At 44.1% G+C, this 22497-nt stretch overlaps 2 protein-coding genes across 4 annotated transcripts; one reads left to right on the forward strand and one right to left on the reverse strand.

Moving 5' to 3' along the window:
- Nucleotides 1-299: 299 nt before the first annotated feature.
- rab4a (RAB4a, member RAS oncogene family) lies at nucleotides 300-15938 on the reverse strand. Of its 2 annotated transcripts, none has more exons than XM_063191515.1 (8): nucleotides 15782-15938; nucleotides 14943-15023; nucleotides 14680-14794; nucleotides 13408-13470; nucleotides 13008-13162; nucleotides 7095-7190; nucleotides 6561-6708; nucleotides 300-2109 (listed from the first exon to the last, which is right to left on the reverse strand). In XM_063191515.1, the coding sequence occupies exons 1-7, from the start codon at nucleotides 15795-15797 to the stop codon at nucleotides 6596-6598; spliced, it is 639 nt and encodes a 212-aa protein (XP_063047585.1). In that variant the 5' UTR covers nucleotides 15798-15938; the 3' UTR covers nucleotides 300-2109; nucleotides 6561-6595. The 2 variants fall into 2 exon arrangements, with proteins under 2 accessions (XP_063047585.1, XP_063047584.1); XM_063191514.1 differs by having other exon boundaries at nucleotides 6561-6711.
- A 2593-nt stretch (nucleotides 15939-18531) lies between these two features.
- On the forward strand, nucleotides 18532-22460 carry pdcd2 (programmed cell death 2). Of its 2 annotated transcripts, none has more exons than XM_063191511.1 (6): nucleotides 18532-18945; nucleotides 19228-19464; nucleotides 19585-19731; nucleotides 20373-20473; nucleotides 21099-21212; nucleotides 22007-22460. In XM_063191511.1, the coding sequence occupies exons 1-6, from the start codon at nucleotides 18639-18641 to the stop codon at nucleotides 22172-22174; spliced, it is 1074 nt and encodes a 357-aa protein (XP_063047581.1). In that variant the 5' UTR covers nucleotides 18532-18638; the 3' UTR covers nucleotides 22175-22460. The 2 variants fall into 2 exon arrangements, with proteins under 2 accessions (XP_063047581.1, XP_063047582.1); XM_063191512.1 differs by having other exon boundaries at nucleotides 19588-19731.
- Nucleotides 22461-22497: the final 37 nt, after the last annotated feature.

Genomic DNA, 22497 nt, shown 5'->3' on the forward strand with positions numbered 1-22497 from the left:
ATTTGGGCTTGCATGCCCATGGGGACCCCGGTTCAAATCTGGACGGGGTCATTTCCCAATCCTACCTCATCTCTCTCCACATTCACTTCCTGTCACTCTCCACTGTCCTATCTGCAATAAAGGCAAAAAAGCCCATAAAAATATCTTTAAAAACAAAAAAAAAGACCAAAAAATATATCTTTAAATAATAATAATAATAACAACACCTACTCTGGCCACCATGCTACACAGTGCACCTTTAGAGCTTCATGTCGACACTTCAACATGTGCAGCAATCACCAATTCTTAAACCCCAGAGGTACAACATACATTATTTATTTACATGTAACTTTACTGTACATGTATGTAAACTTTACAGCCAGTGTTCATATTAGAGACACTTAAACACACCAAATAAATACTTCCAAATAAGTTCAGAAATATTGTACTACACATTGAACCTACAGTGGTAAATTTTGAATGTCATAACTCTGTTGGTGACTCTTACATAAAAGAGATGTACAGTTTTTATATTACAATGAAGGCGCTTACTGAATAGCCATATTTAAGGAGGGAAAACATGCGAAAAGATCACGGTATGATGCACAACACTTGAAGGACAGAAGGCAGAAATTGGTCCATTCCTTTGGAACATGAAGGGTGGAAAGATTTGCACCCAGGGCTCTAAATTAGCTTTTTTCATCACCAGCCAAAATGGTTAGTAGATGTTTATCTTACTAGCGAAACACACTTGCTGATGGGTCAAAGTGGCTAGTAAGTAAGATCTTTTCTACCATCCAAACTGAAATTTCACCAGCATTTGGCCAGCTGGCTGGTCTTAATTTAGAGCCCTGTTTGCACCTAAATTTATATAGTGACTAACAATAGGCTGAAGAGCACACCTTCACGCCCTTTACAATATATTTTAAGTCTCATCTGTAAAGGATGCTTTCACTTTTTAATGATTGGATCCTCAAATACTGTTTTGTAAAGGAGAAAAAACAAAATGCATCAACATAGAGTATAAAACAGTGATCTTGCACAAACACAATCAAACAGATGATCCAAAGATATCTTTTAAAATGCCTTGTCTACAAGTCATTGGAGTTCAATAACTTTGCACTGATAGGTTGACCATGATGGAGGTGCACATGGGATGTGTCATTATCTGTGATCTCTCGTCTTAAAGCGATACCGCACCAAATAAGCTAATTTTACACATCCCCTGGAGTTAAATGACCGAGTTTTGCATTTCTCCTGTACTTAGCCGTTCTCTTGGTCTGGTAATGATACCTCTAGTTCCAACCTAGCCATTATCATTAGCTGGTCCCATACGATTCAGTTCTATATGCTAGCTTGGAGCTAGAGTTTGTACTGCAAGACTCAGAGATCGACTGGAAGCAAAGGAGAACTCGAATGACAGTGGAAAATGAGCTTATTTGCAGAAATGGTGCGGTATCCCTTTAAGATGAGATCGCCGCATGATATACTGTATGTACATCGTTAAAAGGTTTTCCTTGAGGGTCTTCTGTGTGGGGCAACATCATGCCTGCTGAAAATAAAACTGCAGAAATTGGGGCAGTGCTGGCTAGTGGGTTTTGATTGACAGAGGTCGACACATTTGAAATCCTTTTTTCTAACATTTATTCTATGGCAGCACTACTGTACTGTTTCGACCCGAGGTCTTCTTCAGATTCATTACAAACAGACTGAGTGACTCTCACACCTCTGACCTCTGTCAATCAGAACACGAATTAGCCGTTGACCTCTACCTTGGTCAGGGATGTGTGCACAATTTTTCTTCTCAACTGCAGGCCAGTGTGTGTTGCCACGAGCGCTTTTCAAAGATATGGTAGATAAGGTGAAATGGATGTGGATGTTTTTTTGGATCACAAAGTGTTCTTGAAGATTTCTCTCGGGAAGGACGCAGCAGACCGTACCATTGCCATTACCAAAGAGATGGAGCGAGAGAGCCACTGTGTGTGCGGAGGCGGAGCTATCCGTTTTCTCTCTGTCGCCTCGCCAGCCTTCCATCCGCAAGCAGAAAGGAAGCTTCAGGAAGGGAGATGCTCTGCTCTGCTCTGCTCTCACCCCAAAATGTCGAGTCCCACCACATCTTCACGAACGTGTCTGTGTTACAAAATCACACAAATACAGGAAATGTGAGGCCAAGTTCAGGACTGTGGAGTTGGTTTTTTTTGACAGAAACAATGGGAAAATGTCGTTTTTCATATTATTGACTTGTATAATTGGATGTGATGATAAAATATAAGCACATATGTAACCTATGTTAAAAGCACTGTCCCTTCTTTCACATTGTATGTTATATTGCATAGAGTCCAATGAGATATGAATGTACCTAAGTTCTATGACACACCATCAATGACTGGTGGTCCCCAGCTGATGACCCGTTCCAGCCCAAAGGTGTATAGGGAAATACACTTGCTTAGAGTGCACTGGTGGAGGTGCGTCAGGCAGCAATGCTCAGCAGGAATACCAACATCCTGTATCTTCAAATCTCAACCTGGAGGCATCCAGTGACTACTGTGAAAGGGCAGTTGGCATCCAGGGAAGACTGGAGGACAGCCAGGAAAGACTGGATGACCGCAGGAAAGTCTGCATCCGGGGGTGGCAGGCTAGTTACCTTACCCACCAGTCTCAAGGGACACCCTAAACAAACTACGAAGACTAACAAACGAAAACAACCCGAAGGCCCTCCGAGAGGCGGGGTGGAAGAAGGGCCAAACCAGACGGACACTATGGCAACGACCGGAACGGACCGAGACAACGATTGTAGGATTATGAGAAGATGCAGGTGTGGATGGGAAAAGGTGACCACCTTCAGAGGGTTAAGGATTCACCAGGGAAGGAGGAAGTGTGAGGAGGGGGCCCGAAAGCAACATTGCGCTGCAGCTGCAGCTGCGGGTCAGACAAAAGGAACCCAGTGCCAGGTCGCAAACCACAGAGCAGAGGGATCCAACGTTGCAGAGGGAATACAGGTCGTAGAGGATGGAGGGACCTTGGTGAACCCTGAGTCATACGAAGGTGGCACGGATAACACCCCCAGAACACCACCAGACCCCAGAACACCTTCACATCCAGACACCCAAGAATCAGGACAGAGGACTGAAAGGAAAGAGCCAGGGAGGAGGCAGCCAGTGAAATGGCCAAAAGCCAATGAGACGGCAGTTTGGCAGCAGCTGGACAAGGACCTCAGCGTCATCTTGGAACACTCTCTACGCGGGCAGGTGGGAGGAGACCAAAGCTGAACAGTATTGGGGACATACTGTATGAAGAATGCAGAGAAAGGTTTGGGACACTGGTAGCAAAGCGGAGCACTGGCCCAAAGCAGAAGGGGAGGAGGGAGAGGGAGATCGAGGCACTGTTGAAGAGAAGGCGTCAACTTCGAAAAACAGTGGAGGAAGGCGAGTCTAGAGGAGAAGGAGGGTCCTGAAGCCACTGTGGGAGGAGGTGAAAAAGAACCATCGCCAGCCTACGGAGGGCAGCAGAGCGCATCCGCAGGCGCAGAAAGCGGAAGGAGAAGGAGAAGGAGAGAAGCAGCTTCTTCAGGAACCCCTATCAACATGCGAGACGGCTGCTTGAGGATAAGAGGAGTGGGAAGCTGGAGATCAGTCAGTCAGAGCTGGAAAACTACCTTAAGGAGCTCTACAGTGACCCAGCAAGGGCAAACCCCGCTAGGACCACCAGGGTATGTTCCTCGACCGGCTCCGCCTACTCACCTCTTTGACACTGCTCTGCCCAAGCTCAGCGATAGGAGGAGGGCAGCAGAGGTTGTACGGAAAGCAAGAGCAGCCTCAGCACCAGGCCCCAACGGCATACCCTATAAGCTGTACAAGTACTGCCCAGGGATCCTGAAACACCTATGGAAGCTGTTGAGAGTCGCCTGGAAGAACCAAGTCATCCCGACAGAGTGGCAGAGAGCAGCCACTGTCTTCATCCCGAAAGAGGCTAACTCCACCACCATCGGTCAGTTTAGGAGTATTGCGCTCCTGAACGTTGAAGGCAAGATCTTCTTCGCCATCCTAGCCAGGAGGTTGACCAGTTACCTCACAAACAACGGGTACATCGACACCAGCTGCCAGAAAGCCGGGGTGCCAGGCTTCCCAGGGTGCGTAGAACATTCAGCAGTAATATGGGAGCAGATCCAGCGAGCAAAAAGAGAGAAAAGCGATCTGCATGTGGTGTGGCTCGACCTCGCCAATGCATATGGGTCAGTCCCCCACCAGCTAATCGAGTATGCCCTGGACATCTTCCATATCCCTGCCTGCATTCACAGCCTGGTGTCAAGCTACTTTGCAGACCCTCAGATATGCTGCGCTCATCAAGATTTCACCACGAGCTGGCAACGACAGGATGTTGGCATTGCCATGGGGTGCTCAATCTCTCCCATCCTGTTCGTCGCAGCCTTTGAGGTCATCCTCATCGGAGCAAGGAAAATGGCAGGAGGGGTAAAGTTACCATCTGGACAAAGGCTGCCACCGGTGAGAGGCTACATGGACGATGTCACCACGATCCTCCAGACAGCAGCATGTACAGCGAGACTGCTGAAGAGGATCGACGAGCTTGTGACCTGGGCAAGGATGAAAATCAAACCTGCAAAGTCACGCAGCCTGTCCCTTAGGAAAGGGGTCAGGAGCGACCACACCATCTTCATCGCAGGTGGCGAGGAAATCCCATTGCTGTCTAGTCAGTCCATCCGTAGCCTCGGTCGGACTTACACGGCAGACCTCTCCGACAAGCAGATGGGAGAAGCAGTGAGGAAGCAGCTTGCAGAAGGCTTGGCAAGAATCAGCAAGAGCCAGCTCCCTGGCAAGTACAAAGTATGGGCTTACCAATTCATACTGTACCCAAGGGTGATGTGGCCGCTGAAAATGTGTGAGGTCCCCTCCTCCGTGGCGGATAAGATGGACAGGTTAGCCAACGGCTTCATCAAGAAGTGGCTGGGACAACCAAGATGCCTGTCGGACCTGGGGCTATTCGGGAGGAACATGCCATTGCCATTGCAATCCATCAGCCAAGGGTACAGACAGGAAAACGCTTGACTGGTGCTTGAGCTGAGGGGTTCCACCGACCAGCTAGTGAGAGCAGCAGGCGCCCAAATAAGAACAGGAAGGAAGTGGAAAGCCCAGGAGGAGGTCAACAGTGCAGGTTAAAACACCAGGAGGTCATGGGAAGAGTCCAGGAGGGTCGAGCAGGTTTGGGGAGAGGCGAGACCCCCCTCTTCTGGTCCAAGGCCTCTAAGGAGCAGAGAAAAGCCATGGTGGTGGCAGAGGTGGCAAGGACGGAACAAGACCGGCTGCGCGTAAAGGCAGTGTCACAAAGTCGGTAGGGAGGCTGGATGTCTTGGGAAGGTGTATCAGGCAGGCCCATATCATGGGCAGATCTGTGGAAGACCCCCCAAGCCAGACTGAGCTTTTTAATCAAGTCCACCTATGATACCCTGCCTTGCCCCCGAAACCTCCAACTATGGTTTGGCACCGAAGAAAGCTGTCCCTTGTGCAACACCATCAATGCAAGCCTCCAGCATATCCTCTCAGGATGCAAGACGGCGCTGTCGCAAGGGCGCTACAGGTGGCGGCATGACCTGGTACTTAAGAAACTGGCAGAGGTGGCAGAGGCATGTAGGCAACAGGCCAACAGCCAACCTCCTGCTCCAGCAAGACGGCCCATCCCCTTTGCTGGAGCTGGGGAGAACCCCAAACCTACCCATCAGAGAGCAACACCAAGACTTCTCTCTTCCGGTTGGGGAATGGTCCATGAGGGTAGACTTGGGGAAACAGCTCCAGTTTCCCAGGGAGATCGTGGAAAACATCGCTCCGACCAGATCTGATCTTGTGGTCAGTTCCAGACAAGACCATCGTGATGGTGGAGCTCACTGTCCCGTGGGAACAAGGGATGGAGGCTGCCAATGAACGCAAGCGTTCCAAGTATGCGGACCTGGCGGCAGCAGAGTGTCAGGAGGCTGGCTGGAAAGCCGTTACATGCCCTGTTGAGGTGGGGTGTCGGGGGCTTTGTGGGCTCCTCAACAGTTCGCCTGCTTCGAGATATCGGCTGCACAGGAGCAGGGAACCGGAAAGCCATCAAGGAGCTAGCGGAGGAGGCAGAGAGGGGCAGCTTCTGGTTATGGTTAAGGAGGAGAGATAAAGGGTGGGGGCAGAACACCTAGGGCATCAGCAGGGGTTGGCAGGGAGAGATCCCTGCCATCGCTCCGCCACCATGTCGATGTCCTGGGGTTAAAGGAGCGAAACATCAATGACTGGTGGTCCCCAGCTGATGACCCGTTCCAGCCCAAAGGTGTATAGGGAAATACACTTGCTTAGAGTGCACTGGTGGAGGTGCGTCAGGCAGCAATGCTCAGCAGGAATACCAACATCCTGTATCTTCAAAGTGTGGCTGTCCAGGCCCTACCGCGTAGGACACTGGGCTGCTACGCCGGCGACCCTGGTTTCGATTCCAGACTGGGTCCTTTGCCGGTCCTATCATAAATCAACTAATAACAGACCAAAAAATATGTACTTTAAAAAAAGAGTGAATGTCCAACCCAGTGTTGTCCAGCTCACCTTTGGCTGCCAGAGCTGTGGGGATGGACGTGGCGTTAACAGCCACACTCCTGCGCGTTTTGGGCTTGGGCCCTACGGGGGGAACGCAGCTGTCGCAGGGCCGCATCTCCGTACTGGATCCCTGACCCCATCCGCTCTGGGTCAAGCTCTCCTGAAAGACAGGGGGGGAGGGGCAAGCAAGCAAATCGGACTAATGTATGTATCATTGAATAAATGACTGCACTTGAAATAGAAAGAACAAAACATGTATTCAAGTTTCACAATAACAATACTACTAATATTGTAGATTCTCATAAAACGGTGGATGAAATACTGCACACTATGCTGGAAATCATATGAATCAAGATAAGTTTTAGTGTACGAACTGTTTATGTAGTTTTGTCAGTCTCATATAATTGCTGATGCAACTGATTAGTTACTACAGGGATATGTTGTTTTAAATTGAATTTGTATTGTATGTGAATGTTAGTGCATGAAATACGTAGTTATGTGGAAATAGTTTCCAGCTGATTACAATGACAGCAGTGTAACTACCTGACTCGATCTTGTTCAGGATTTTCCGTGCACACTGGACAAACGCCTCCTCCACATTCTCCCCCGTCAGGGCACTGGTCTCAAGAAACATGAGCTCTGCACGCGACACACATCACATCAGGGAGGAAAGACAACACATCTCACATTTCACATTACATTTAGCTGGCATTGTTATCAAAAGCAACTTAGTTATTTTACAGGGTATTGGTTAGTCCTTGGAGCAGCAATGTTGGGTAAGATGGCTTGCTCAAGGGCATTTCAGCCATGGATGGAGGTGTCGGGAGAAGAAAGGGTTTGATTCGAACCTGCAACCCATCAATCTCAAGACCACCTCTCTAACAATTAGGGGGGGGGGGGGGGATACAATGCTGAAATGATTCCTGCTAAAAGGGAAAACATAAATAGAACTAGTCTAAAATAGAACTGGTGAGATGCTCATGTAACCATCATGTGATTTTGTTCTTGCCCATAGACCTATTATAACTTCTCCAAAAAATAATCCACTGTGCCACCTTCATCGATGACTGTTCGGGATAAGGATAGTACAAAACTTAAGGACAACCTGTATAGCCTGACTGTGTGGGTCATTTCACGTGAAATCAGACACTTTGGGACCCGACCGACCCAGATTTCAATCATACTTGGTGTGCCTTTTCAGTAGCAAGGTAGCACCCCAGAACTGCATTGGTTTGAATCTGACACTAATATTAAGGGAGAAACAGACTAGGAAAGGTTCACATGTGAGGGTAGGACACTATACATTCAGCCTTGAATATATCAGTCAGTGTTAGTCACAAAAAGATGCCTGTGGTGTTGTTTGAAAGCTCTTTTCTGGCTCTACATATTACACAATCACCTTGGAATACAACTACTCTCAGAATATGAATTATGATAAATTGAAAAATTAAAAATTGAATATCTAAAAAACTCATATTTTAAAATGGCCAGTTCCTTGTCCAAACGTAGCCGGCAATGTCATGAGCAGCACCTAAAATGCTGGTGTTCGGTTTGTTATTCATTTCAGAGAGAAGTTGACTCACAAATATGGCGTCATACAGACCACTTACTAATAATATGGTAATACCATAGTAGCATCACATGACAAAACAAAAACAAAACAAAAATGGTCAGTGTCCATGGTCCCAGGTTTCAGAAACTAAGGCAGATGTCCATTTATACACACCAAATGATGATATGTGAATGTTTGAACATTCCTTCTCTGTGTACCTGTGCCATCTTCCCTTTACCGTACTTTAAAGAGATAATCAATGGCTACACTCTCATTTTGTACTCTACCAGTGCATTTGAAGCAGAAGCTGTGTGTTTTGTAGATAATGTATAAGTACGTCCCGTTGCAGTTACAGGTTCCACTACCAGAAGCACATCCTGATGATCCATGACAAGTCTATCTAGTCTGAAGGGAAAAGTGAAGGATGGAGATGGCCCATGAGGATGCAGGAAGTTCAGTTTCCACCTCTCCAGTGCTCGGCATACATTCCTCAGCACATGCTAGCCACCAGTTGCCATCATATACAGCTACAACATACCCTTTGATGCTTGAAAATGTAACACATTCCTTTACTGAGCTCACTCTTTCAACTCTGCCTTCTCTGAATGCTGAAAATGGCCTAACTTCCACTGTGTCCATTGACAATGGGCAGAAGCTGTGTAGTTTTTGAGTACCTGGAATAATTCTTGCAGATTCAAACCTTTTCAACAGGTTCTCAGCTTCATGATGGTACATCTCTGTTGTGGCAAACTGGCAATGGATGTTCTTGACATTATCCTTGACTGACTCCCTTGAACCAGGAACGTTTTTAAAACTATAGTTTTATAATTCAAGATGCTATTCAATCATTTCACTGGAACAACCAGTGCAGGCCACAATCCATCCATTTGTATGCTACTACCAAGATCAGTTGAAACTGGGGGAAAAATCTGTTTTGTTGTTATTTCAGACTGCAACATTCATGATACAATTGCTGTACATCTGTTTCAGAAGCTCCTAATTCAGTTCCTCAGTGACACTTCATCAATGACAGAACGTCCAAAGAAGATCCTATATTTTTTCTGATGGCTGTGCTGCACAATATAAGAACCTTAAAAAAAACAACAAAAACAGAGTGGCACTTTTTTGCCACATCACATGGCAAAGGTCCATGTGATGGCGTTGGAGGGACAGTTAAATGGCTTGCTGCACGAGCAAGTCTGCAACGTCCTATTGACAATTAAATTGTAACGCCATACCAACTGTTTGAATTTGTCAAGGATAATGTCAAGAACATCCATTGCCAGTTTGCCACAACAGAGATATACCATCATGAAGCTGAGAACCTGTTGAAAAGGTTTGAATCTGCAAGAATTATTCCAGGTACTCAAAAACTACACAGCTTCTGCCCATTGTCAATGGACACAGTGGAAGTTAGGCCATTTTCAGCATTCAGAGAAGGCAGAGTTGAAAGAGTGAGCTCAGTAAAGGAATGTGTTACATTTTCAAGCATCAAAGGGTATGTTGTAGCTGTATATGATGGCAACTGGTGGCTAGCATGTGCTGAGGAATGTATGCCGAGCACTGGAGAGGTGAAACTGAACTTCCTGCATCCTCATGGGCCATCTCCATCCTTCACTTTTCCCTTCAGACTAGATAGACTTGTCATGGATCATCAGGATGTGCTTCTGGTAGTGGAACCTGTAACTGCAACGGGACGTACTTATACATTATCTACAAAAGACACAGCTTCTGCTTCAAATGCACTGGTAGAGTACAAAATGAGAGTGTAGCCATTGATTATCTCTTTAAAGTACGGTAAAGGGAAGATGGCACAGGTACACAGAGAAGGAATGTTCAAACATTCACATATCATCATTTGGTGTGTATAAATGGACATCTGCCTTAGTTTCTGAAACCTGGGACCATGGACACTGACCATTTTTGTTTTGTTTTTTGTTTTGTCATGTGATGCTACTATGGCAGGCACGTGCACTCCAATACGGCAGGGGAGGCACGGCCTCACCAGCCAGATCTGAGAATGATGAGCTGCAGTAAATGTGAAATAATAATAACAATAACAGCTATTGTTTTCGAGCATCTGCACCATAACTACCATTTGAGCAGTATTTAAACAGTTTTCACTCATTTTCAATCATTTCCGTGGCCAAAATCATAATATTTGCCCATTTCATGTCAAATTGCTCCGAATACGGTGAATTTGGGGCAACTCTGAACTGGCCTCACCCCGGATTGCGCAATCCCTCCTTAACAAGCTTCAGCGCATGCGCCATTTTGCTCGTTCTGTGAATGCAAACCTGGTAATATTGTATTAAACGTTTTTATACACTTAATAGAAGTATGTATGGTGTGCCCTCAATTCCTGATAATGTTCTACTATTTTCTACGTGTGATTATCATTTCTTTACTCTGAACGCTTTGGCATAACGCCCACTGAAATATACAATGGTGAGGCGAGGAGTAGCCTGGCCGCAGACTCCTTCTGGCATTGAGAGTATTGCTGGCCAGTTACGTCATAGCGAATCTGAAGTTCACAGCCAGTCGGTGTTGTTGGCTAGCTTGTTCACTTTGTCTGCTACAAGTGGATTTCATAACGAAACTAAGAGCATTCTCAAAGTTGGATTTCCAAGAGGAAAATATGTGATAAAGAATGGAGGACCGACAGAGCTGAAGGGTTTGCTACTGCAGGTGGTCAGAAGGTTATAACTACCCGATCATTTCAAAGTGAGTTCTACAACAGAAACTATTTTTGTTTCCCCTGTGCAACCGGCGAGAATGTGTGGAAGACCATTCGCATGGAATTGTACGACTTAACAATTTACTAAGGACTAAGGAGCCTCACGAAACACAAATCCTCGCGGCTACTCATATTCATATTCAATGCCAAATTGCTTTGGACGTTTGGGGCGTCTCGAATAGATGTGGCTTTGGATGGACAGCACAGGCTAAAGCAACGTTAGCATGCGCAACGCCAATGTGGAAAAGAGCGGCGAATGGACCTGATATACGAGATAAAGGTAAGATCAGTGTTTCCTATGTGTGTGAAGCCTGTGTTCGTGAGACCCGTGGGGAGGGAGAGAATCCGCCGTGATTCTCTCTGGTGTGGTGGTAGCTTTTGTGATCTGAACAGGATTCTCATGTGCCCTGTAACTGTTTGTAAAGTTGAGTAGGCTACAGGGTGCCGTTGAGGTAAATCAAATATACCCGTGTAACTACAAGACTCTGATCTAATTCCAAAGTGTAGGCATAACATAAAGGACAGTCCCAAAATATTTGGTGACCATATCGAAGCTTGTGTAGTAATCTATGTTTAAATGTTGACATTCGCTTCCTGCCACACCTTTGTCCCACATCGTTTGCCATAGCCTCGTACAAGTAGATGTAGGCCTACATTTGCACGAGAATCCGGGGTGTGGTGCTTTATCACAAACGCTATCACACCAGTTTTGTTCGCCGTGGTGCTCAGCGGTCTATATGACACCATGTGTTGAATCCTGTGTGTGTGTGTGTGTGTGTGTGTCTTCCATTGAGCATCCGCCGTGATGTGGTTTATGTGAGACCACTGTTTGAATCCTGTGTGTGTGAGAGCAGTGGGCTGTGAAGGAGCGTATCTTCACCTACTCTCCCCTCTCCTCCTCTCCCCTCCTCTCCTCTTCCTCTCACTCTCCTCTCTTTTCCCATCTCCTCTCCTCTCTCTCTCCTCTCTTTTCCCATCTCCTCTCCTCTTCCCTCCTTCTCTCTTCTCCTCCTCTTCTCTCTTCTCCTCTCCCTATCCTCTTCTCTCTTCTCCTCTCCTCTCCTCTTCCTCCTCCTCCCCTCTCTTCTCCTCTCCTCTCCTCTCCTCTCCTCACTTCTCCTCTCCTATCCTCTCCTCTCTTCTCCTCTCCTTTCCTCTTCTCCTCTCCTTTCCTCTTCTCCTCATCCCCCTCTCCTCTCCTCTCCTCTCCCCTCTCCTTCCTCTCCTCTCCTCTCCTCTTCTCTCCTCTCCACTACTCTCCTCTCCAGCTCTCATCAGCCGTGATGCTGCTGTTTGTCCACATTACTGCTGTGTGGTTTATGTGAGACCACTGTTTGAATCGTGTGTGTGTGTGTGTGTGTGTGTGTGTGTGTGTGTGTGTGTGAGAGAGAGAGGGAGAGATCTAATAGCATTTTCTCTAACGGAAAATGCAGCATGTTTTATTTTGTAGGCCTGCCTTATGTTAAGAAAGCTATGACATACGAAACTTATCGGTAGGCCTATTTGGTAAATTTACTAAAATGTACTTATACTGTAGCTGTAGTATTATATATTTGCCTCACCAGCCATAAAGTTGACCGCACCTCACTGTGCTGTGGTATTACCATATTATTAGTAAGTGGTCTGTATGACGCCATAATTTGTGAGTCAACTTTCTCTCTGAAATGAATACACAAACCGAACACCAGCATTTTAGGTGCTGCTCATGACATTGCCGGCTACGTTTTGGACAAGGAAACTGGCCATTTTAAAATATGAGTTTTTTAGATATTCAATTTTTAATTTTTCAATTTATCATAATTCATATTCTGAGAGTAGTTGTATTCCAAGGTGATTGTGTAATATGTAGAGCCAGAAAAGAGCTTTCAAACAACACCACAGGCATCTTTTTGTGACTAACACTGACTGATATATTCAAGGCTGAATGTATAGTGTCCTACCCTCACATGTGAACCTTTCCTAGTCTGTTTCTCCCTTAATATTAGTGTCAGATTCAAACCAATGCAGTTCTGGGGTGCTACCTTGCTACTGAAAAGGCACACCAAGTATGATTGAAATCTGGGTCGGTCGGGTCCCAAAGTGTCTGATTTCACGTGAAATGACCCTATGACAAATCCCAATATCTTGTAAAAATCGTTTGATTTGATGATCAAAACATTTTTCTCACCGTTTTCCTGGGCGAAGCGGGAAGCCTCCAAGAAGGTCACCTCTCTATCCGCGTCCAGGTCTTTCTTGTTTCCACAGAGTATGATGACAATATTTTGGCTGGCCAGCATTCTTGCGTCTGTTAGCCAGTTGGTTAGGGCGTTGTAGGTTTCCCGACTGTGTGGGGGGAAAGGAGGATAAAGCAATCGATGTATAGCAATATCAGAGGGCAAACTGTTATTGGAAAATCTAGCAATATTAAAGGATAAAAAAATGCCTAGGCCAAAATTGCCACATTATGGAATTATGTTAGCTGTGGATTTCCTGTTATTATGCAATGCCCCTTCTGTCTGCAACCCCCTTGAGTACCTCCGTGACCCCCGTAGGGGACCCAACCCCCAGTTTGGGAACCACTGAATTACCTTGTGATGTCATAGACCAGTAGAGCTCCAGCGGCCCCTCTGTAGTAGCTGCGCGTTACCGACCTACACAAGGGGGGAAAAAGACAAATAATTGAAGAGCTTGATTCAATTGACCCAGTATATAAATCCTGTTGTTCATAGATTTCGGCACAGAATTTCAACACCATCATCCATCTACAGCTGATAGCCTAACCCGACTGAGTTTGACCTTAATACAATGAACACTTTGAAGGCTTTCCTGCAGTTGCATTCATAACAGAACCCTCAGGCGTCACAAGCAAGAACTCCAGCAGAAACATACTACAGTTACTGTCCAAGAATCAAGAATACGAGAATCGCCCCCAAGGCTGGTGTTCACACTCTTCACCCTTGTCCTATATAAAATGGACCAAATAAAGAACTCATAGATGACTTCAGAGGGAATATGTACAAACAACGTGCTTCATCAATATTACAGTAGAGATGTAGTCCAGAGCATAAGAGTATAATCAATCACGCACAATCCCTGTGGTGTCGGTCATCCTTTGGTTGACAATTTCTGTAGTTTCAAAGTGTCATGAGCACAGGAGAGTGTTACAGTGAGCACCAGAGAATGTAAACATGCAGTTTAAACTTAACTGTGGCCAGGCCAAAACCCATTTCCTAACCCAAACCTGGTGTTCAAAACTAACCGGAAAGATGCATGAAGTAAAAGTATAATAAAGTAGAAGTACTCTTACCAATGTAACTACAACACTAGTGGTATGATATTACATGGTTTAAACTTTGTAATATCATACTACTCTTGTTGTAATTACATCAGCAAGAGTACTTCAACTTCTTTTTTTGTACAACTCTTAGCAATGGGAGGCTGTGTACTGCTGGTACCTCCGAATATACTGTACTACATCAGGGGTTGGGAACCTTTTTCATCCAAGGGAACACTTCAAATTTATCCGAGGGCCGTAAAGTCCTCAGAGATCCTCAGAGTCCTCCCTCTGCACTTTAGGCCTATATTGAAGGCAGCCACCTTTAAAACAGACCCTGCCATCTCTAGGTCCCCTGAATATAACTTAATTGTATTGCAAACTTATTTTCTAAGATTCCATTACAAAATGTGTCATATTTCATGTGAAGCGGCAACATAACATCGAAATTACATCAGGGTCAGATAAAACGAGACATAGGTTCCCCACCCCTGAACTACATGTTCGGTAGGGAGAGGTAGACCAATATCCAGTGCTCAATAGTCATTTTTAAGTGAAACAAAGAGAAACAAAGGTGCTGTATTACCTGAATCTTTCTTGTCCTGCTGTGTCCCAGATTTGCAATTTGACAAACTTGTTGACCACACTGATGATCTTTGAACCAAACTCAACGCCTATTGTGTGATTGGAATCATCTTTGACTGTAAATGCAGGAAAAGCGATGAGAGAAAACATGTGAGAGAAATTAAATAATGCACTATCATACACTGAGAAAAGTACTGAATATAAAAAACAACAACATTATCAGGTGAATGTAGCTTTTGAAGTCAGGATTTGGATTGAACTCACATCTCTTTTCTATGAACTGGTGAAGGAGGCATGATTTGCCTGTTCCTGCATTTCCAATGACAAGGAATTTAAATAGGAAATCTGTGGACATCAAGAGTGTTAGTGCATTAGAATCAAGCAGCCTAGTGTTATTACATTTGCACAGTGCGTTCTCTATTGGAAGGATGCCTTGATGCCTGTTTTTGTTGTTGTTTGTTTGTTTGTTTTTAGAACACCCTTATTTCTTGCTTTATTACTACACTATTACTTATTGTTGTACTTTGTGACAGTGAGTTCATATATTAAGCATATAATATGATAACATTGGGTTTTAACAAATTCGTGTCAGATAGGCCTATGAACTGTCACCACATCCAGCCCACGTCAACACGTTCTGATAACGGAGCACACGCAATCGCCCTGTTTACAGGCAGATAAGGATTGGTGAGAGTTCAGTGCTATATTGATATGCGTAAGAGCATTCTTACTTGCATTTCAACTATCCAGACGAACAGTGTTTCTGGATGCAGTATGCTGGCCATAAGAAAAGCGCATCGATCGAGATGGGATGTTTCCCAAAAACAAAGCGAAGATGCTGCTCAGGATCCAATACAGCATCATCCAGACCTGTCATCCATTTGACATAGCCTAGCAGCTGAAGGGAATGGTATTAATGCGACCTCCAATGCTACCCTTCAGGGTTTACCTGAGCAAGCTGTCATTTCAGCTTGAAAGTACTAAAGAAAATGCTTGATGCAAAAGTAGGAGGCTGTTATGATTAAAATGACGACAGGCTATCAGGCACCTGCTTAAAATGCACGTGCAATGCATTGACAGGGTAAATTAAACGCCATACTTACCATATGTCTCCGACATCGCCGGTAATTATTTGGCAATGCCTTGTTTTCTATATTTCTTTTATTCTTAGGCAAAAGCGTAAACCGGGATAGATGAAGGGGCAAATCCTCATAGATTGTGTATCCTTCCGAACCGTCGCCCACTTCCTGTGTGAGATGTCAAGGTAAAAGCCCTGTCAAAATGCGCATCAATTCATGTTTAGGCCTAGTTCTAGCACGCATTGGATTACCATGCCATGCCTATGTGTTGTACCGGTAAATAATAATAATAATAAAAAAAAGTTCGCGTGAGTTCGCGTGCGTGTGCGTGTGTGTGTGTGTGTGTGTGTGTGTGTGTCTGTGTGTGTGTGTGTGTGTGTGTGTGTGTGCGTGTGTGTGTGTGTGTGTGTGTGTGTGTGTTGGGGGGAGGGGGGGATCAAAGAGGATATCAAATTTAATGTAAGAAAATAATGTGTTCACATTCACAATAAATTGCAATGAATAAACAATTGTTTTCACACCTATGAGCCATTATTTTATTTGGTGAAGAATTAATATGAGGGATTAACTGGGAACTCTTGGAAGAATATTCTCCTATTTTTTTTCCTGTTTGTACAAAAGCAGGCATATAGCCTGGGAAAACCCATGCTGCTTTGAACAATCGGGGGGTGGGGGTTGTCCTGTCAGTGTTTTGCCCTGGTGTCCTGTGTGCAATTGTTCTGCCACTGGCCCCGCCAAGGCCCACATGCCATGCGTTCACTTTATTTGTTACCCGTTAAGACTCAGTGTTATACATTTGCTATTCGCAGAATTGCAATGACCAGTGAATTACTAAATGCCCTGTTTTATGCCATAATAGTATATGGTAGTGAACGTTTCAATGAGTATTACAGTGTTTCACTGGTGGGACAGTGTGCATTATGGGAGTCTTCTTTAGGACAGAAAACAATAGCAACCATAGAAGGCAATGCAGTCCCCTGGCCACAGCTAGTCATTACAATATACAGCATAACACTCTCCAGGCAAAAATAGGGTCTTCCCAATGTTACCTGGGACCAGAAAGGCTGCAACCTCTTTTGGGACCTTGTGTAGATGCCTATCACGTGCACAGACGTGAAGTTCTTTGATGATTTTCCTTCGTGGAGGTAATTATAACGCTCCCATTGTAGAATCCCCATTATTCATCCATTTATGAATATCGCAGGGCTCTTACAGTAGGCCTATATCAAATAGCAGCTGTGTTGGATGCACAGAAGTCTGTTCAGTAATTCAACAGACAAAAGATTATATCATTCTTCTCCTAGCCTGTTGCACTTCCATAAGTGAAGAGATGCATTCCAGAACACAAACTTGAGGAAAAAAGTTGCCATGGACATGACTGTAGCCCTTCGGTGCCGAATCAAATGGGATCAGAGGTGAGCAGACTGCTGAAAACACTCAGCATTAACAATCATGGCAACACTGAATACGACATTATTACAGAAATTCACGTCATGTTACAACTTGGTCATTACCATTTTGGTAACGACAAGCTGATAGAGGCTGCATGAGAAGGATAATGTCTGTAGCATGGGGTGAAACCATGTGTCAGCTGATCAGCTTTTGCAATTTCTATGTGATTTTATTCAACATTCTACAGACCATAGAAAATTTGAGTCCTCTGCAACAACCCTGATTCTCATCTCATTGTGTATCACTGAAACCCAATAGGTGCAGATGCCGGGCCCCATTTTATATAAGATGTGTCGCATGAATCGCACACTTATTCACTCTGAAAAGAAGTTAAGCAAGTGTGCAGTAAACCTTTTTAATGAATTGTTTTAATTTTAGTACAGCTGCTATAGACTAGCACTTAGAAACTGTACATCTTAAACGTAATGTGTCTCAAACGGACACTAAAGTGGGACAACTAGGCCTAATCCAAAGTTAAACATTGTCATTTACATTTGTCTTTAAATACTTTTTTGATGAAATTTTCTGTATGGTGTTGAATGTGCACTGCTGAGGGTCTGTGGTAGTTGTCATTCATAGACAGGACATATTGTTAGGGTCAAGCAGGTTACCCCTTTTTCACAAATTAGCTAAAGGTTGTAAATATGGAGGCTCCCAGGCAGCATGAAGGGAAGATTTGGTTGGCTGAAAATATATTGTATGCATGGGCAATGGGAAAAAGATGGAAAATATTACAAGGGAGAAGACTTGGCCACATATCACCTCCATAGAACTGACAAAAGTAGGCTAGTTGCTGATAGTAGCCTGGGCATGCAACGTTGTTCCTCTAGCACAGTGATTCTCAAACTGTGGGCCGTGGCCAACTGGTGGACCTTGAAAGTATTCCAAGTGGGCCTTGAAATAATTCCAAAAATCAAAATAATTTGTATGTGTATGCGTTGATGTTGACTATTTATTTGAGTTGTACAGTTTATTGGGTCAGAGGTGGGCTCTGAATATTTGTGAAAACTTCAAGTGGGCCCCCAAGTTGGAACTGATTGGGAACTCCTAATTCGTGCCATTTACACCATAGGATGATGAATAAAGGCTTTCTTCATCACCAAGCAGTTTGGCGACATGAGATTTTTGCCAGAGACATAACTGGAGAAGCTGGAAAGGCAGAAGGCAGGTTAGAGCAAATACAATTTTGGGCATTAGGCCTACTCTTCAAAACATTCTATCTCTACACTCTCTCACCTCTCACTGCCTGACCTGAGTTTACCATAGAGTTCACTTAGGAGCGGAACCTTTGTTCTACGCCTTCGTTTCACACGAGACACAAAGTTCGAACACTCATGTTTTGGATGTGCGCACGTTTTGTGATGACTTGAGACACTCTGTGTTGCGACTTATTCTTTTTTAAAGCTAAGTTTTGTTTCATCATATAAAAATGCAATCCGCGAAACAGAACAAGGACACTGGCGTTGTACTGGGATTTGTGGAGGAAGCGGACGCCTGGCAACTTCGTAGCTCTCAGTTTCCCAGTAAAGTGGGTGGTAGACCTGCTTGGTTGAGTCAGTCAGATTTACCAGCTCTCTCTGATTTGACATGTCCCAAGTGTCAACTTCCCACAGCATTTCTACTGCAGGTCTACGCTCCAATCACTAGCCATGAGTCCAGTTTCCACCGGACACTCTTTATATTCTGTTGTAAGACACCAACCTGCCATTCTCGAAACGATTGGCAGAGCTTTAAAGGTAAGGTCGGATGATATCATTGTTTTGGTTTTCAACAGTTATCTGCATCTTCATCAGCGAGCCCCTTCAGTCAGAAATCTCTTATGTCAGTAATTATAGACATCTAGCCCTAGAGCTCTAGGGTTAAGCCACAAAGGTGTTGATAAGTGTGAAGGTGCAGTCTACCTTAAGAACACAATCACTGGGATGGGAAATGTACCGAAGGTACTGGACTTTTGTTTCAGACAGTGTTCTTTTGTAACATTCTGTGAATGTACTGTATTTTTTACTTCCATGTTGCAGTGTTCAGAAGTCAGCTGTCAAGGAAAAATGACTTTTACTCGTATGACCCACCACTGGATGAGAAGACTGACGAGGACAGCATCGACACGCAGCTGAAATCAGGAATAAAACTTTGCCGAGTCTGTGGTTGTCCTGGACAAAAAGCTTGTTCACGCTGTCATGCAGTAACATACTGCAGCAAAGAACATCAAGTGATAGACTGGAAAGACAACCACAAAAAGGAATGCGGTAAACCATGTAAGTTGACCAAACTCAAAAAAACAAATCATCCAGATCTTACAAATAATGATTGCAAAAGGACAGAGGTTTATCCATGGTTACATTGGTTATATATTTCTTTTTTTTGCTCCTTGGCAGCAGCTACTACGTGTGCCTCTCCTTTCCTCTTTCCGGAGTTTGAACTGGTTACAGAACCAGAGGAAATTGAGGAGAAAGAGGAGTGCAAAGAGGAGTGCAACGGCACAGGTGATCTGGAGGATGACCGGGAGAACATCACTAATAATGGTACGTATAATAAATTAGACACTTCCACTCGCACATCAGGAAAAGTCATCAAAGGAAGCTGAAGTGGACGTTGCGTTTGCGCCCTCAATTAGTGTTTTTGTGTTAAAATCCAAAACAGTAGTGATGCCTTGTTAAAAGCAAAACATAGGTTCACATTGCGGCTGATGCGGGTTCTTATTACCCAACAAAAGTGTGAAAAGTTTATGGACAAAAACTGGATCACAAACATTTTGGGCTTATTCTGCATTCCAGAGCACTGGGGACTAGGATATGTCTCAGTGGGACTGAATCACTTGTCAGACCTCCAGGTTGAACAAACTGCAAACATGGAGGACCAACCATAAATGTCCCTACTGTATACATTGGTTTCCCGTTTGTAAACAATCCCTGTCTGCGTGTGCAGCCAGTGTTCCCTCTTCAACCTCTGATTGTTTAAAACTGCTGTCACTCAAAAAATTAGTTCACATGGTTGGCTGCTTAGCATCTTGTCCGTCCTCACATCGTGAATGTTTGTAAACGGAAAACCTATCTGTATCTGTAGGATTAAAGATCTGGGCTAATGTGAACTTCATCTAACAGGAACGTTAAGTCTTTTTTTGGAAACCCTGTTGATGCTTGACCTTGTCTTGTTTTGTTTGCAGATTTGCAGGAAAATGACCTGGAGGACATGGCCCTTCATGAAAGCCAGGACAGCAAAGTGGTTCAGAGGTTTAAAAAGAGGGTATCTGCTGAGCCGCATCAGGTTTGATATTCATAATGTTATAAACAATATACATACTTAGGACTGAATCCGATATTTATTTATCATATGCATAGAAATACTATGAAGTGTAACGTGCCGTCATCACTAAATCCACAGTCTTAGCTTGTGTTGGATCTTTAAGACACTGTCTGACCTGCAGGTTCTTATATGATATGATTCAAGGTGGCTCTCCTCTATGAGTGTACTGTCTACAATACATATTTTTATTCCCTTAGCAATAACCTTGCTGAAAGGCACAAAGTTACCACTACCACTTAATCAACCAACATCCATGTCGTGGATCCTTGTCACATCTTGTCTTGCCTGTGGATAGTCATTTGTGACTGGAGCCATGGCAAAAGAGAACTTTCTGTAACACATGTGTAGCAATGAAGAACCACAACATGTCATCATGCATTGCGTATAGATGACACGCTGATTTGAACCGACTATCGTTTGTGTCCAATACGCCTTTGCAAGTTAAGGCGTGCTCCACAACGCCCTGTGACAGGTTAGGTGTAGGTATGGTTTTGGTTTGGGCACAATTAAGCTAGAAATTCGCCAAATGTCGCTGTTCTTGAACTGTATTTTCTTATCATAACAAGATGACCTCTCTGCCCTCCAGGTTCTGCGATATGAACGAGGCGGTTCCCCCTTGTGGGTGTCCTGCGAGCATAAACCATCAGAAGAGAGCATTCCCAGATGTCCATGTGGAGCCAAGAGAATCTTTGAGTTTCAGGTAAGTTTTATTGTGTGGTGGGAGCTGAATAGCCTGGCGACGCCATCCTATGTACTTCCACCTAAAGATTTTGGCTCCGCACATAGTCTGGCGAAACCCTCCTAGCTCTGTTCGCTCACTGTATAGCCAATCCGCCAACAGTTGAGAGTGGTGAGGTAGAACTCACCCGCAAAGTCTGTTACTAATTGGTTAAGGTAACACTGTTCACACTTTTGTCTTGTTATTTGTATGCTTTTGCAACACTATATCATAACAGTCATGTTAATAAAGCACAATTTGAATTTTAATTGGAATTTTGAACACAAATAAATTTAAATGGAAGATTAAGCTCAGACCATCTCCCACTCTAGATGGAGACGGATTCCTCTTAGCTTTTGCTAGACTGTTTGAGTCAACAGTCAGCTTTCGCCAAGGCTAGAAGCTGAATGCTGACGGAAGAGCATTCTCCTTATTTTACATCACATTACACTTAGCTGACGCTTTTATCCAAACTTGTAATATAAATCATAATCATCCAAAAGTTACAGCACAATGACTCATTTATTAAGCTCACTTTTCTTTGTTATGTGCTTATTTAACTGCTATGTTAAAAAATGTAGTCCATTTAAGGTACTGGAGTATGAATTAATGACACATTTAATTAATTATTTGTTGGTTTATTCAAATTTCCAACATGAATCAATCCACGCTCCATACTTTAGGGGAGCATTTATATATTTTTTGGAAATAGGGAGACATGTTCCCCCGTACCCCCTGCTCAACGTGTATATTTGCCTTTTTATTTCCCTTGAAAGGTCATGCCACAGTTACTTATCGATCTGAAGGTGGATAGCACAGAGGCTTCTATTGACTGGGGGACGCTGGTGATTTACACGTGTGCGGACAACTGTGACCATGGCAACAAATATGTCCCAGAATTCATCTGGAAGCAGGACTTTTCAATGGATCAGCAGCCTGTTTAGTTCATCGAGAAGCAGGACTTTTCAATGAACCGTCAATGAACCAACTGTGTAAATGGTGGTTGTGTACCTCAGTTGTAAGACGTTGGAATTATGCAATTGTGATGAAATAATAGTTGGGGAAAAAAACAATACATAAAACTCTATAATTATGTATTGTTCACATATTGTTATTCACATATACAAAAGGATACCATATTGCACCATAACACTCAATTACAGACACACTTTTAGGTTAATCACAAATGACATGACATGATTTATTGTAAATAAGTACTTTGATAAAATATACAAATCGTTGTGATCGTCGTCTTTATTTTTTCCAC

The sequence above is a fragment of the Engraulis encrasicolus genome, chromosome 24 (genome assembly GCF_034702125.1).
Source record: "Engraulis encrasicolus isolate BLACKSEA-1 chromosome 24, IST_EnEncr_1.0, whole genome shotgun sequence".
Classification (NCBI taxonomy): Eukaryota; Metazoa; Chordata; class Actinopteri; order Clupeiformes; family Engraulidae; genus Engraulis; species Engraulis encrasicolus.

Bases quoted from the DNA above. Each gene is read 5' to 3' on its own strand.
- pdcd2 (XM_063191511.1), top strand. From the start codon at position 18,639: ATGCAATCCGCGAAACAGAACAAGGACACTGGCGTTGTACTGGGATTT. The intron at 19,732-20,372 runs GTACGTATAATA...TTTTGTTTGCAG, and splicing joins GGAGAACATCACTAATAATG to ATTTGCAGGAAAATGACCTG. The intron at 21,213-22,006 runs GTAAGTTTTATT...TTCCCTTGAAAG, and splicing joins AGAGAATCTTTGAGTTTCAG to GTCATGCCACAGTTACTTAT.
- rab4a (XM_063191514.1), bottom strand. The intron at 14,795-14,942 runs GTGAGTTCAATC...CTGCATTTACAG, and splicing joins CCAGTTCATAGAAAAGAGAT to TCAAAGATGATTCCAATCAC. The intron at 13,163-13,407 runs GTAATTCAGTGG...CCCCCCACACAG, and splicing joins CTGGTCTATGACATCACAAG to TCGGGAAACCTACAACGCCC.